Source organism: Scaptodrosophila lebanonensis, unplaced genomic scaffold (genome assembly GCF_003285725.1).
Source record: "Scaptodrosophila lebanonensis strain 11010-0011.00,11010-0021.00 unplaced genomic scaffold, SlebRS2 tig00000080-arrow-pilon, whole genome shotgun sequence".
Classification (NCBI taxonomy): domain Eukaryota; kingdom Metazoa; phylum Arthropoda; class Insecta; order Diptera; family Drosophilidae; genus Scaptodrosophila; species Scaptodrosophila lebanonensis.
The window spans coordinates 2,154,100-2,170,850 of record NW_022060561.1 but is presented as its reverse complement, the minus strand read 5'-3'; the positions used below and the strand labels follow the sequence as shown (position 1 = coordinate 2,170,850).

The window sequence follows — 16,751 nt, the reverse complement described above, 5'->3', positions numbered from 1 at the left end:
AAAATTATGTACAATTCCCAGCAACAGAAACGAATGGACGAACGAACGGCCAACATTCATAACCAAATTTATTGCAAATAAGAAAAATGTCCGCCGTACGATAGAAAGACACACAGACTGTTGTTGTATGTGTGTGAGGCAGACAGAGACGAAAGAAGCAACCGGACGGGGCAGGACAAAACAGCTCAGCTCAGCTCGGGACAGGACAGGACATTGGCGAGAAACGGGAAACATGGACACGGACACGGACAGAGACACGGCGACTGGGAGCTGAATTCATCGTATTGGGTTCGAGTCCTATGTGCCAGGCCAGCCACAGAACAACAACTACCACTCTAACAACAACAACAACAAAAAGTGATGTGGGGCGAATGTTGTAGGTTCCTCGTGTCGTGTGGTCAGCAAAAATGTAGAAAAATGGATGAAAAGCAAAAGCGTAAAAAGCATAAATTCCATACAAAAAGCACAACAAAAAACACTCTAACAGTAAAATAACAACAAAAATGAAAAAAATAAAAATAAACAGAAAAAAGAATGATGAAAGACAAACATGCGCCACCAGGATAATGGACACCACAGACATCCGAACAGACAGTTAGATGAGAGGAGCACAGTGAATGGTCAAGCAATCTTTTGGTTGCCTCTTCTAGGCTGGGGGTTGGGAAAAGGCTGGTTTTCATCAAAACAAACAGAAAACTCGCCACTTGACAAACAAAATGAAAGAAACAAGAATACAGAAAGCAGGACAGCAGGACAGGACACAAAGATAACTTAGATGAAGCCGACGATGTCGGAATGTAATGGACAAGTTATGTGGAACTGTGTATGTGTGTGTGGGTGGGTGGGGGAAGTACCTTTGAGAAAGGGTGAATTCCATCTAAATGGCTTCGCAAATTCTAAAAACAGCAAATTATTTCGTTTGTGAATAGATACTCTGATTGTTTAAGAGAGAACTCTATACTGGTATACTCATACACATCGGAATAAACTGAAATGAGTTGAAAAATGCACTCAATCAAGTTTCTTCGAAATCACACTTCTTCTCTTTTATGTTTAATTAGGGAAGAAATCAAAAGGTTTGAATTATTATGAGCATTTCAATGTTTAGTTTATCTTTTAATGGATTTTAATTACAACAAATTTATATCTGAAAAAGGGACGTTTTTGTAATGTTATAAACAAGAGAAACCCCCACAAAGTGGAGTCTACAAATATCTTGTTGAAGATGTCTTTGAATAGAGAATCTATTTCGATGCTGTCAACTAGCAACTTTTATATGACATCCAGAAATATACTGGATGGGGAAATTGTTTAAAAAGGTCAATATTTAATTTATTTATTCTATTTCTGTTCCCATCATTTTAATTAGTGACATTCCTGTGCAGATATTACTGACAAGGCTCTAGTCCAAAATAAAGGCGTTTGTCACGATGCGAAATATTTCCGACTTCCCTTATTATTATTCTCTTACCCGTATTTTAATTTTGTGTAGCAGCTGCCATATAAATCGTCTTAGATTGGAAAGATGTTATTTATTATTTTGAGAACAATATCATAATACAGATTTGTTTTATATTGGGGCTCTGGTTATTCTCTCTTTGTCATATATTATATTATATATTAGGTCCTGCTCAGAAAATTCAGATGTTAGACTTTCTCTCTATTTGTGAATGAGTTGAAGATTTGGGCGCCCAACGTGGGGCAACTTTTAAGTTATGATTATTTAACATTGTAATATGGTAGCATAAAAAGGATATTGTGTTGTAATATCCGTACTTGCATTGAAATATTAAAAATAATCACAATATTAATCACAATTAATGCTCAACAACGCCACTTGGTCGTTTTTCCCATGGAACTCCCAAACAGTATCAATGTAGAAACCTGAAAACAGGCACCAACCACCAGCTTTTCGATCTAAATGGACAGGAAACTATATTGGAAGGCAACTCTTCCAAATTTTAAGAGAAATTACAATGAAGATGAAACAGTTTTTAGAACTTGAAATCCTTGTGGCAATTGAAACGAACGCACACAGCTTTGTGCAGAAAAGGAACAGTCACCATAAGAGGCGCACACACATACACACATTTACTTTTTTTATATACGCAGATATATAGAAGCTATATATAATCAACACATAAATATTTATGCATTTCCAATACAGCTTTTTGGCGAACAAATCGTCGCAAATCGACGCAAAGTGCTCTAATTTACGTCAATTTTGCGAACGAAGACGCCAGAGAAAATGTCGCACAATTAGGAAAGAAATATGTAACAGTTTCGAAATTGCTCGTCGCGTTCGGATCCTTGGCTTTGGACGAGCCATAAGGGCTCCAACAAACCAAATAAAATTAATTTATGAAAACTATTTGCGCAGGACAACAACAACAACAACGACAAGAACGACAAGAACAACAATAGAAACTACAAGAACCATGGCCGGTGCCAGGCTATTGTCCTGCGCTCGATGGATAGACACGCGCTCGTCATAATTCTGTATAATCTATGTACGATTTGAGTAAAAACAAAAGGAAAGCCAAAGCCAAACATAAATTTGACATTTTATGTGCGCTTTTCTTTCATTCTTGGCCACTTTGGCTTCTGTTTCTGCTTTTCGTTCGCTCTTCGTTCGGCCCTTGGAGACATTTTGTGCGCTGTCATTAGGAAAAATAAAATATGCTATTGCTGTTTTCTGGCCATTGCTGTTGTTGTTGTTGTTGTTCCTGTAGCCGTTCCTTCGTTCTCCATTTCGACCATGTCCTGCGGAATGTCAAACAAACGAGCCAGCCATCAACTTTATGGCCAAATAACAAAAATTGCAAAAAACAACTAGGAAATGGGGCTAAACTGAAGAGCCGGAGAGCACCAGCTTCGACTGCAACAACAAAAACAACAACAAACACGAGTATAATAACAAAGAATAACAAAAAAAAAAAAAAGAAACAAGGACATTTCGTCAATTTCGTTGGCATCACATAAATAAACTTGTCCAGCTCTGTGTCGTCATTATGGGCTTTGCGTTCGGCAGTCGTATATAAAGTCCCAACTGAGTTATAGTTACGTGTGGGCTGGGCATTAAGGGAAGGCACTGCTGGGCATAATTATTCTGAATAAGGCTTCCATTCTTAGATTTATCTTCTCCAAATGGTTATACCAAGATATTATAGTAAATACATTTCTATTAACTCATTTTTCTTTACTATTAGAGGATCCCCAACCCACTGTACACAGTATGGGTTCCTCTTTAAAGTGAAACTAGAGTTGAATGATGACACCTTTGAAAAAAATGTTTTCATACCTATTTCTGTTTTTGCACGGTCTTTTCTTACACGATTTTGATATAACACGTTTTGAAAATGAAAAATTTCATATATATTTCATTAGAGATAAGGAACCAATCACCTATTTTTTCATATGATCAATGTCTTCTTTTACACGGTTGTTTTTGGAACCAATCTACCGTGTAAAAACAGAATTAGGTGCACTTATTTCCGTAGGTAAGCACATATTATCTAAAAGGTTAACAATCATGATTAAAAATTCCTATCAATTTTCAATGATTTTATATTAAATAATTTCAAAGCAAATGCCAATAATAATAATAATTAGGTGGATTTCAAAAAAGATGTCGAAAAATAGTCGGAAATTTAGCTGCAATTCTACAATCTTGGACAGGGATCTCAGCATCCATATTATATTTACTCCATTTGCTGATTTCTCTAATAAGCCATTTAACCATTCAAATCTATATTTTTTGTACATTTTGAACCCCTGATTGGAATTTTTTCTCCAACGGATTTCGATGAACTGCTTCGAAAATGAATTTTTTCTAAATCGGATGGTTTCTTTAACTGATTAAGTTAACCGATTATACAGGTTCTTTCAAATTGAAATTAATTTGGTTTAACGGGTCTTAGGCTTTAGAAAATGAATGTTACTTCCAAATAAGAAATAAGTCATTTGATTTGAGGTGGCAAGCGCTGATATTTATTAGCACGATTGTGTACTAAAAAGAGTTTTAATTAAAGTATCATATCTTTATGTAGATTATAGCCTTAAAACCCTGTATAAGTAGTCACAACTTATACATATCATAAAAGAAAATCGATCTAAATTATAGTTTCCAATCAGACTGTGTTTATTTAAAGCTATTTGATTATTTGTTTGACGACCGCGAGGGGACTTTTTTATATAAACTATAGCCTTAAAACCCTGTATAAGTAGTCAAACCTTATATCGTAAAGGAAAATCTTTCTAAATTCAAGCTTCCAATTTCTAGTTTCCAATCAGACTGTATTTATTTAAAGCTATTTGCTTATTTGTTTGACGGCTTTTTATATAAATTATAGCCAAGAAACCCTATATCATAAAAGAAAATCTATATAAATTCCAGCTTCCAATTTTTAGTTTCCAATCAGTCTGACTGTAATGCTATTTCTTGCTTTTCATGAAGCCATATAGCCAGCTGATATCTCAACTTGGCAACAAATGTTAGGCGATAATACTTACAGACTTTAACCTTTTCTTCAAAACTATATAGTATGTTGTACTTTGGTTTGAGAAGCCATTCAGTAAAATCAAATTGTGCATTCTAAAATTATATTTGGGCTGTCATTCATCAAGTTTTATTGCAACAACTGTTGGCGTCAGTCCCTCCATCTCACCTGACAAAGGGGAATGCATCCAGACATGATTCACGACGCCGCCCCCCACACCCCAGATCGGCACGGCATGGCCGCACACTCAAACATTTGGCATAATATTTCACCCTCCTGCACAACGAATGTGTCCAAAAATATCAGGCAGATGCCCATCGGGGCGTTGCACCAATTATGAATAGAACAATTAATCTCTAATTATGCCTGAACATCTGTCATGCGAATTATTAGCGAGTGGCGAATGCGCGAATGCAAATGCTAAATACAAATCAACGTGAAAAGTCTGAGAAGCCGCCAAGAAGCCGTTAGCCACAGAGCCCGTTCATCAGAAAGAGACGCCATCGTGCATATCGTCGCCAACGACCTCACAGATCTCAGAGCTCAGATCTTAGATGCCATATCTGGTGCCAGCGAGCCGTCGTCGCCCAGTGTGTGCCGAGTGTGTGCTCCATCCTATCGCTGATCGGATTATGACAGGCCAAGACACAACAGCGCGGGCCCCAAGAAAATGCTTTTGGACGTTTTGGCGCATTTGCAGACAACGTTGACGATGCCAACAGATGCAAACGGATGTGGATGCGTCGTCGCTGCTGATTGCCGCCTGATCGCCACTTGATTTGGATTAAATGAAAATTCATTAGATAATTTCAGGCAGCATCATCATCGTCGTCCTCCTCCTCCTCACCAGCAGCATCATCGTCCTCGTCATCCCCATTAGCAGCAGCAACGATGTCGGTCTTTTGCGAGGCGCACTACCGCAGCGACTTATCGCATATAATCGCAGCTAAGTATGCCAATTAGTTTATATTAGCGCCGATTAAAAATTGCGTGAGCCTCGTTGCAGGAAGTCAGCGTGGTGCGTTCATCTGACGTAAATCATTTGACGAAATCGCCAGCCAGTTGCAACTGTCGGCCATTCAATTGATTTACAATGAGGGATAGCAGAGGAAAAGAAAAGCTTTATATGTTTGTAAAAATATGTCTACATTTCCTCAATCTAGAGGCAGATCATAACCTCTAAGGAAGTCAGCGTGGTGCGCTCATCTGACGTAAATCATTTGACGAAATCGCCAGCAAGTTGCAAATGTCTGCCATTCAATTGGTTTACAATGAGGAATAGCAGAGGAAAAGAAAAGCATTATAAGTCTGCATTTCCTCAATCTAGAGCCAGATTCATAGCCTCTAAGGAAAAGCCGAGTTGACTCTTAGATTTAAAAAAAACCTCCACAAGTCTTTCTTAAACACCTTCTATATTAACAAGTTGTTTCGAATTACCATTGGAGCTCTAAATTTTCATCGTCATGTTTGGGAAACTTCACGAAAATTATAAAACTATCCTCGTCTGAAATACTTTGTAGCATTTGCGTCTATTTAGATGCATTTGCATGTCCATATCTGCGACATAAATAAACATGTAAATGACTCAATGAACCAAGCCAGAGTTCGCCGCAATAAAAAGCAACCAATCCACCAACCCATTGACTAGCTGAATGAATGACTGACTGACTGACCCACCGACTGACAAACTCAACTGCCAACACGTAGACAAACATTGCAGCAATTGGCCACCGGGCAGTGGCCAGTGACCAGTGACCAGTTACCACTGCCAGTGATCAAAGCGGACAAGTGGACTCCATTAAAACACTAACGTCACGTCAAGCGCCAAATGATGAATGTGCCTAAGGCAGAGCGCCGAAGAGCGACATCATCCTTGTCCAGCTCTGTCCAGTCGCCAGGACCAGAGTCCAGACGAGCTCAACGCAACGGCAGATGCAGGCGAAAAGCAGCCAAAAAATACGTTTTGGGGGCAAGGCAGGCGAATGGCAATTGTGTGTCCAAGTGGGTTTTTGTTTTTCAGGCGCCAGGATAAACGACGAGCACGAGAAACACGCACAGGACATGCCAACGGGCTGAGTGATGGCCAAGCAGTATGTGCAAGATAAGTGAGTTGTGTCCCATCAACTAGAGATGGAGGCGTGAGTGAAGGCGAGTATCACAAATGCTGCTCACGATCAATTGACAAATGAGTCACTGAATTATCAATTTATAAAACACTTTCAAATATCAAATGTTGATTTAAAATTAATAAGCGAAAAAGTGAGAGGGATATTAGAGCGGGAGTTTTTCTACAGATTAATCCTAGGGTAGCTATACAATATAAAAGCTATAGATTGATAGGATAAGTCTGCATACCAAGTTTGGAGCTCCTAGCGGTTCTGGTTCAAAAGTACTCGCTGTTCATACAGACGGACAGATGAACAGGCGGACATTTTTAAATCGATTCATGAGCAACTTTAATATTGCTCTATTATTTACATAATTGTCTTGTCCATCTAGAAATGTACATATTAAGAAAGTTTATAAGGAATACGAAGTCGTTTTTGGAACCTTTTTATTAAAATTATTGACATAACAGCTACATATCCATACGGGAAGCTATTCGAATTGATATAAGTAGATATGCAGTGACACAAAGGTATAATCTAAATGACGATTTGGGGATATATTTCCATATATCTATATATATAATTATATTTTAAATTTTGATAAAATAAATAATCAAAATGCTTATTCTTATATTTAAAGATCTTGTATTTAAAGATCGTAATCGCTCCAGAAATATTATTATTATTATTTACTTAGCATTAAAAGATTTTAAGTTCCACACCATTTTTTTTGGTAAAACTTACTCGTAGGTCAGAGATATTTTTGAAAAATCCAGCTAATTTGTAAACTAAAAAAAGAAATTTAATAAATAAAAAGGTAAATTTTCCAATCACAAGAATACCAAACTACTATTTATAGTAAATCCATTATTAAAATGTGTGAGGGCTTTTTGTTTGCAGTGTTTATAAAAAAAATGCTTGATAGAAAGAATTCTAGACTACTTTTATAGATCATATAAGATCCACATTACGAGCAGAATCGGAATCGCGATCTGTGTCTGTCCGTCTGTTTTAATGACTACTCCTTCCACAGCTTAAGAGCTATTGCATAGAAACTTTGCACTGAGGCTTCGTTTTGAGAGAAATAGATAAAATTATATATATATTTTGATATATTTTGAAAGATATGGGAACCACATTCCATATAGATTATAGTATAGAGATTAGATAGTGCGGAAACAGTAGTGTTGGATCAAAATTTTGTTCTAAAGGCAGAAAAAGATTGCTTTTTTTTGCTCGTTCTATATAAATTATTTGTTTTCATTATCGAGAAATTCTTGCTATATTTGTGTAAAAGGCGTAACATGCTTTAAAACACGTATAATGACTGTTTGTTTAAGGAATATAAAATATTTAAAATATATATAAAATATACAAAGTTTTCAAAAGTAAAATATCGCAAAATTAGAAACCAAGAAGTTCCAAAAGTAAATTCGTAGAAATGCAAGCTGATAAAAGGTTTCAATGCACACTTACGCTAAGGGCTCGCGGCCATCTCTAAGTAGTACGTCTGTCTCTGTATGTGTGTGTATGTGTGTGTGTAAGTGCAACGCTGCGTATGCGTAACATGTGTGGCGTGTGGATGAATACCAATCACAGAAACAATTGGCGCAACGTACCAGGGACGCAAACAACGACTGCAACAACAGCAACAACAATAAGCAGCAGGATGTGATGGCAATTTAAGTCCGACAGTCACTCAAATGGCCGGCAGGATAACAGTTTTTGCAACAACAACAACAGCAATAGCAAGGGAGGCAAACGCTGTGAGTGAGTTGTGGGCGTGTCCCATGACTTTGACTTGAACGCATCGTCCACGTTTACGTCCTCATCGGCCAAAAATGTTGCAGATGCTGCCATGTTGCAGGACAGCCAATTGCCCATTCACGCACACACACACACACACACACACACACACACATAAACACTTGTGCCGCCGGAAGTGCGGAAGTGCGCCTCTGCACCCTCGACTCATGAAGTCATTCACTCAATTTATCGTTTGATGAATGCCCCGGCAGATAGTGGTGGCCTACCTACCAAATGGCAGCCTCGGCGTTGATGGCATCACACACACACACACACACTAGCATACACACACACACACACACATACTAAGGCAAACACACACATGCAAAGCCATTTAATGGCCATTTGAGCAGTTGATAAACGTTTCGCTCGTTTGCGTTGATGAAATGTTGTCGTCCACGTCCTTGTCGCCCTGCATGTCCTTCGTCCTTTGTTGCATTGTTTATTTATGCCATGGAACACATGCCAGTGCCAGTGCCACTGCCATCGCCAATGGCATCCTCATCCATTGCGTGCGCTTAGTTTTTGCGCTTATTTCTAATTGTTTTTGTTTAGCTTTTTCTCTCTCACCCCCTCCCTCCGTCTCTCTATCCCTCTATTCCACTGTTCGTCGTCATGCGGCGCTTTTTTGATTTATGGCCGCAAAATGTCGTCTCTTTTTGGAGCTTTCCGTCTGCATGCAACTCCGCTGCTGACAACAACACTATTATGATGTCAGACAACGACAGGCGACAGGCGACAAGCAACTTTCAACTTCCACTCGTTCAACACCGACGTCCGACGCCGAAATGATGCGTGTTGTTGCAACTTTTATGATCTATAGCTGCCCGGATGCAGTTGATGAATGGTTAGTTGGCCGTACAACAAGCCATCAAACTTATTAATTATTCCAGTACGTTAGAATATTCGATCATGATTTTTAAGTTGAGCTGCGTTTTTTCATTCGCTTTGAATAAATATGAGATGGCAATATTTGTTAAATATTTCAAAACATGTTAACAGGACTTTTGCTAACTAAATGCTTATCGAAAGCTAGAATCCTTTAAAGATTATGTATTTCGCTTTAATTTTTTATTTTCCTTTATTCGCCCAAAAAAAAAAGCCTAAAAAATTCCTTAAGCCTTAGCCTTAAATACAAAATCAGAGTTTAAAACAATATCTTTTAATCTGAGATATGAATATATTCTTATATTGGAAGTGTATTATTTAAATCTATTATTAAAGTTATTAAAAAAAAAAATAGCAAGGAAAAGCTTAATTATAAAGAAATTAATTTAATTCGATTAAGCTTGGACTTGACGAAAAATAGTCACTACTGGCTTTAAATACAAAATCAGAGGATGGAACAACTAGCTTTAAATACAAAATCAGAGGTTGGAACAATATCTTTTCATCTGAGATATGATTATATACTTATATTGGAAATGTATTGCTTAAATCTATTATTAAATTTTAAAGACAAAAAAGGGTAGGAAAACCTTAATTATAAATAAATTTAAGACTTTTTGATTAAGCTGTACTTGACGAAAATTAGTCAGCACTAGAACGAAAAGTACCAGGCAGAACGAAACTATCCTATTTTTTATTTGTTATATTTCATTTCATTTCAACAACAAAGCTTAAGGTTTTTCGTTAAATATACGGCTGTAGTTTTAAACGCATAGAAATATATAAACTATACAAATTATTATTAGTCATAAAGAGCAGTTCATAATATATATACATATATTATATACTAAGAAAATTACTGGAGCATAAAGAGCAGTATCATCAGCAAAGACTTATGTCTTATAACTTTCAATAATGGAGATGTCATGAGTGCAAATATTATACAAAATGTTCGATTTCATTTAAAGCCACTTGAACGTTATTCTAGGAGTTGTGTAAAATTATTGATGATGTTAAGGTTTCTTTATTAAAGATAAATATTTTCTTATTTTATTGAAACAAGATTAAAATTATTGATGATAATAATGTTTCTTTATTGAAGACAATTATTTTCTTATTTTATTGAAACATTTAAGTTATGCATTGCGTTGAAGATTCCCCCAAAGATTTCCAAAAACAGTTCTAAAAGGCATTCATTTACTGACTGTCTACTGAATGAGTCCTTATTGCTGAAGATTTAAAAATCCGATTAAGATGTTATGGAAACAGGATCGATTGGTCTTTTAAAACTTGGGAGCGCCTTCTTTAAGATTTGTTGAATAGTTTCCTCCACTTTTCGTCGCATTATCAATCAGTTAGTTAGCCTCTTCTAAAGGCAAGGCCTGAAGGCACTGGTGAAGGGTATATTTTATTCTTCTATATATATTCGTATTCATATTTAAATGGTCTCGGTTTTTATTTTCATCCCATGCCAAAGCTATTAAAGCAATTAATCAAAGCGCGTAATTCAGAAAATGGAAAAGCCACAATAAATGTTTTCATGGCCAACAAATCATAACTAAAAGATAGTGGGATTTACAACGCAAAAAATTGTGCGCTTCAAACGATTTTGGTTTTAAAAGTTGTAATAAAAATGCATTTACACCTCAAAAAAAAAAAAAAAAAAAAAAAAAAAAAAATCAACCACAATGCTTAGGTGGTGGCCGAAGGGGGAAGTTCGGCCTGCATGTGAAACGACAGAGTGCCGCCAAATAGAATAGAACAGGCGCAGCCAAAACAAGCCAAAGGGACGCACAGTGGGCAGCGTGAGGAAATAAGTGCCCGAAGGTTTAAAACCTTTCAACAATTTACAATACAGTCTCAGCTGAAGCTTTCAAAGTACAATGCCAAATATTTATCAACGATATATTATTTGTATTTGTGGTTGCATTTAAAGTAAATCATTTTTTGATAGTCGCCTACAATATGGCCCACTGTGCGGCAGACTTAGGGACGACCGGCGATCCAACAACAATTCCGCGCTAATAATTCGCTTTTATTGAGTGTTTCTGGTGCAATAAAAAAAAAAAAACATTTTTGTTGGATTTCCCTTTTTCTGCTCGTAAAAATTTTGGAATTTTATTGACCGAGCGAGCAGGCAACCAGGCAGCAGGCAACAGGCAGCAGGCACCATGAAATGCATCGACCATCGTCGTGCGGCATGAGTTGAGATCTAGAGATGCATCAGAAACTTTGAATGCAGTCAACGGATTGTTGTTGTTGCTGTTGTTATTGTTGTAGTTGCCGCTGTTGGGGCAGCCTATTAAAAAAACTTAACGAGCCAACAAATTACTACACGTCATAAAATCAAATCACAAAAATACTCCAAAACATGCAAGGGCGAGTGCGTGTCAGAGCGGACGAGAGCGGGAATTAGTGGGAGGGAGAGAGGACATAGGCTGCTTAAAATAAACACTGGAAGGGTGTGGGTGTGGGTGACACAGCCCGAGCAGTCTGCTCAGCCCATTATCAATATGATTTAAAAGCACAGTTGCGGTGGCATTAACGGGATTTCCCATGCCAATTTATACGCCTTCGGCGGCAGCAGCAGCAGCAGCAGCAGCATTGGCCGTAAGCTGATGAGCTCAAGGGCATTTGAAGAGAGCAGAAGAAACCGAAAGAGTGAGTGCGAAATCACATAGCAAGTTTCCTATTGGAATGCTCAACGATATTCCAACTACGAATTTAATGAATGCACGCAAATAAGAATGTGTATAAAATCCAACTAGCACAATTGCACTATCGTGTACACTCACATATTGGACTCCAATCAGATAATGCAGCACTCCAACAGGAACGACATTGAGGCATTGCCAACTCTTATTAACACCCTTAGTTGTAAGAAACCCAATTTTTAAATAAATACTCTTAGCCGAGCTAAGAAGTTAGCTTTGTCTGCATTTTTTGCTGTGCCTATATATTTCTCCATAGTTAAGGGCTGACAATCAAATACTCTTCTATATGCGTGCTACTTAATCGTTAGAGGAAATTTGCATTTGGTCAGAAGTTGTCACTTGCGTCCCACTATCAGGTATAAGAACAAAATTTCCAATCTGCAATGTGGCTTCAATTAACAAACATATTGTCGCCTGGCGCTGACAACTCTTAGTCTATGTATGAGGGGGGAAGGGCGATTGAAGATGAGACAGAAAAACAGACGGACAGACAGACATTGCGATTTGGTTTCGAATCGTCGTTTAGCTGATCACTCCAATATAGCCTTACACTTTTCAAAGGCAAATAGAAATATACATACATACAGACATACATACATACATATATATATGCATGCACATATTTACATTCATTTGTATGTATGTATGTATGTATGTATATTTATCGCAAATGAACATTTTGACAATGAGGTGAAAAAATAAAATCAGTTGAAAATGCCATTGTGTGTGCGTGTGTGTGTGTGTTTGTGCGAGCTTGCACTTTGCAGTAGCTACAACAATAAAAGCAACTACAACAATTAAAACACAGCTACAACGTGAAAGCGACGAACATAAAAAGAAACAAAAACCACTTCCACTACCAAAAGCCCCATTGGGCGTGCAAATGAGATAGCAACACGCGATGCGCTGACAAGTGTGAAGAGCGCATCAAGAGCCAAAGGGGAACAGCAAAAGCAAAAAATAAATTCGACGACAGCCAGAGAGCAAATATAAAGCAAAGAGAGCGCTGCAGATGTCTGCTTAGTTGGGGAAATGACGGAGCAATTAAGCTGCAGAGAGCGACGAAACGGCATGGAAACGAAACGGACCGGCTGCAAAAGGGGAAGCTGCGAGAGAGAAGCAGCGAGAGCAATATGATTGCCAATAGCTACGCTCGCTCTTTTTCAGAGCAAGCAAGAGAGTCTGCTGAGAGTTGAATAACGATGCGCTCGCTCTCCAACACAAACACAAACAAGCAAGCCACGCTGCAATATGCAAAGTTGCCGGCAGCGACGACCTCCAACCCTTGCACTTCCTGCACTCGCCGACCCACACCACTCTCCAGCCCCCACCACCACCCCCAACCAAGCCCGCAACTAACGACCGGCATAAATTATTGTTATTGTAATACAAATACATGCTTAGTGTCAGTGTTTTGTTAGACTCGCCAAGTTTTGTGCTACGTATTGTTTGTGTGTGTGTGTGTGCTAAAACGATGTTGTTTTTGCTTTTTCGAAAATCGAAAAGTGTATTTGAATAAAATGCGCGCGTAATTTAAACACATTAGGGAAGGGGCTAAGAATATTCTATGTTGCTCTCTTTGTCAAGAATGCCTTCTAACTGTTATTTTAATAGAAATATAAGAACGACTGTTTTTTTGGATAAAACAAAATTCGGGCTAGTCGAGAATCCAACAGTTCCTCCAACAGCTGCCACAAATAGCAATTTGAAATCAAGACAATTGATTACAGGCCGCACAGAGTCGTAGCTGAAGTCGTAGTTGTTTCAGAATTTCATATATTTTATAAACTCTACTGTGGAACTCGGAATTTATTCCAAGTCTAGTGCAAAATGTACTAAGGCTTAAATGATATTCCTTTATTTAAAGCTTTGAAGCTATTAGTTTATTTAACTTAAAGCACAACAAAAATAATTGTGATAATTATTAAACAAAATAATGATACAGCATAAAAAATTAAGTATACATTTATATTAAAATAATTTTATAAATTCTATTATTTTTTTGATAATTTAATATAAATGCTGAATAACAAATATAGAAATATAATGTAATTAATGTTGATATCATTAAAATAACTAATAAATAGTATTAATTACATAAAGTTAATTGTTGAATAACAATTGATTTAGGTAAAAATGGGGGCAATCCTTCTAAGGATAGTAAATTAATAAATAATATACATTTGAATGATTTACTATTGAAAAAATATTAAAACATAATAAATTTAAATGTTAAAATAAATGTTAAAAATTAATAAATTAGTCAATTCATTTCATTACCATAAAGAGCTCTTAATATTCAACCTAAATGATTAATACATATATGTACATACGAGTAAATATGTACATACATACGTAGCATATTCTTCAGCAGAAAATTGATTGTTTCTTTGCAATTAATTCACATTGAGATCAAAAATAAAAAGATTAAGAAATATCAAAATTGTTGTTCAGCATTGTTTAATAAATAGACTCCCACACAGTAAAGCATAAATGTTTTGTGTTTTATCTCGGCTGTAGCTCAACCATTCCAGATACTTCTTGGGATACATCACAGTTCATTTTCAAATCGCTCATTGCATTTGATTAGCTGTAGAAATGAAGGGAGCTTTGATCAACATTCTGAATTATTTTGCAAGCCATAAGAGGCGGCCATAATTTTGATTGAAAAATATGATTCGCGGCTGATTAACACCTACGCAGAGCAATGTTGGCCAAATAGAAGATATCTGGCAGGATGAAAGCATTAGTTCATTGATCTTGCCCAGGCAGCTTGTTCATCCATCAGCTCGCACCTGACTTCGATAGACGCACAAATGGCCAGACAAGTGGTTTGTTCAAAGGCAGCCGCCAAATACGGGACCGCCGCCGCCAGTACAAACAAATAAACAAATTAGAGACGCGTTGAATTGTTAAAAATATGATGAGAAGCATCAACAGGTTCGTCTCCGATCGCTTTTGAAGTTCCAGCTGCGGAAGCCGCCTTTAATCTTTGGGCAGATATCTGAGGGCCTCCTCAATGGGCGTCTGTGAAAGAAACTTCCGTGGCGGCTGCTTTGAGCACCTGTGTGGGTGGCAACCACCACATCCCCTATTCCCACCCAACTAAATATCAGCCCATGGCGCCTAATCCCATTAGTTATAAGTGTAATTTTTAATAATACAATATTTGGAAACAAACAAGCTTTGAACTACGAAACCAAAAGAATAGAAAAAACATTTATTCCAAAAGATTGAAAAAAACTGCGATATACGGGGTTGCTTTTGAATGTTTCGGAACGATCTCATCTTCCTTCCGATCTCAGCTGTTATGTATAGTCCAGGTATTCGTCTAATTGTGTCCACGTACGACTGATTTTGATTTTAATTTGATGTTTCGAATCTAATATGTTAAGGTTTTTTCAAACTAGAAAACGTTTCCACTTCAGTTGCACTTCTTACCCCATTCTGTCAATATCCTATGTCTATCCTCCAGTCATTTTTTAAGCTCACTTAAAAGTAGAACATGTATGAGATCTTATCCTTGATCCATTGATAAATTGTGTGGTTTTTGGGGGCGGCTTTGGGAATTATTGCCTGAAACTGAAACTGATCGTGGATAGCTTCATTTTTTTCCACCGGCTCACTATTAATTACATACGATTGTTGGCTTCCCATATTCTGACTGTTGGAGATTGTTCTCTTGACTTCGAGAATCTCCGGGGACGGAGTTTCCTTCCACACCTTGACGGGTATATCAGCGCCATAGCCAACCTTTTGGGCATTGTAGCTCAGAGCAGTCTCGCTGTGCAGAGCCTTGCAGTATTTCAGATAAATAACGTTGGGTCTCTTGAAGTACCTATCCGAGCATTGTCCGATGTCGCTAAAGAACTGATACACGGCATAGGCGCGTTCGTACGGATACTCGCCTATGGCAACCCAAAACTGGCTTTCCATTTGCTGCAAAGGAGTGATGCTTTTGCCAAATGCTCGGCCAGCATGCGAAGTCGGGGGCAGGCTATCGCCGACCATGCCCAATGTCTGTTGCTCGTTGTCCCAATCCTGACGAGCCTGCTGCGACTCTCGGATGTCGCGTCGTATCAGCTCCTGCTGATATATCTCGTCCACGGGGCCGCCCACAAATGGCGGCAGATACTTGTCATCCGGATGGTTACCGCGCCAGCGGGCCGCAAAGTCGTCCAAATACGTATTTTGGTTATTCATGTCTGCTTCAGTTAAATATTGTACGTAAGCTTATGTTCTAGGTTTTCACAGTAAAAAAAAAAATGTAAACACTTTTTCAATAGAGCTGCCAGCTCGTCTCGAATTGAAATGGAATTGAAACAAATTGGGCTGCCACTTGAATCAGAAATGTTGCAAAATGAATTCTATTTCAAAATAGTCTTATTAAAAATCGTGGCCCATTTACAAAGTACACCTAATTCCGTTTTTACACGGTAGATTGGTTCCAGAAACAACCGTGTACAAAAAGTCATTAATCATATGCAAAAATAGAGGATTGGTTCCTTATCTCCAAAAAAAATAGATATGCAATTATTTATTTTTAAACCGTGTTATATAAAAATCATGTATAAATTATTGTTGTTGAAAAAGAAAGAATTTACATACATCGATTTAATTAGTGGTGTGATGATCAGAAATAGACCTACATGGCACGACCTTTTCCACTGTTTAGAATAAATGAATTGCGTTAGAGTCAATGTCGAAATATCACAGTATCTGAGCTTTTTTTTTAA

At 37.6% G+C, this 16,751-nt stretch overlaps 1 protein-coding gene across 3 annotated transcripts; it reads right to left on the bottom strand.

Moving 5' to 3' along the window:
- Nucleotides 1–15,145: 15,145 nt before the first annotated feature.
- On the bottom strand, nt 15,146–16,292 carry LOC115626002. 3 transcript variants are annotated; one of them, XM_030521248.1, is made up of 3 exons: nt 15,656–16,292; nt 15,457–15,603; nt 15,146–15,397 (listed from the first exon to the last, which is right to left on the bottom strand). In XM_030521248.1, exons 1-2 carry the CDS (start codon nt 16,216–16,218, stop codon nt 15,585–15,587), a joined length of 582 nt encoding a protein of 193 aa, XP_030377108.1. In that variant the 5' UTR covers nt 16,219–16,292; the 3' UTR covers nt 15,146–15,397; nt 15,457–15,584. The 3 variants fall into 3 exon arrangements, with proteins under 3 accessions (XP_030377108.1, XP_030377109.1, XP_030377107.1); XM_030521249.1 differs by having other exon boundaries at nt 15,457–15,597; XM_030521247.1 differs by having other exon boundaries at nt 15,457–16,292.
- Nucleotides 16,293–16,751: the final 459 nt, after the last annotated feature.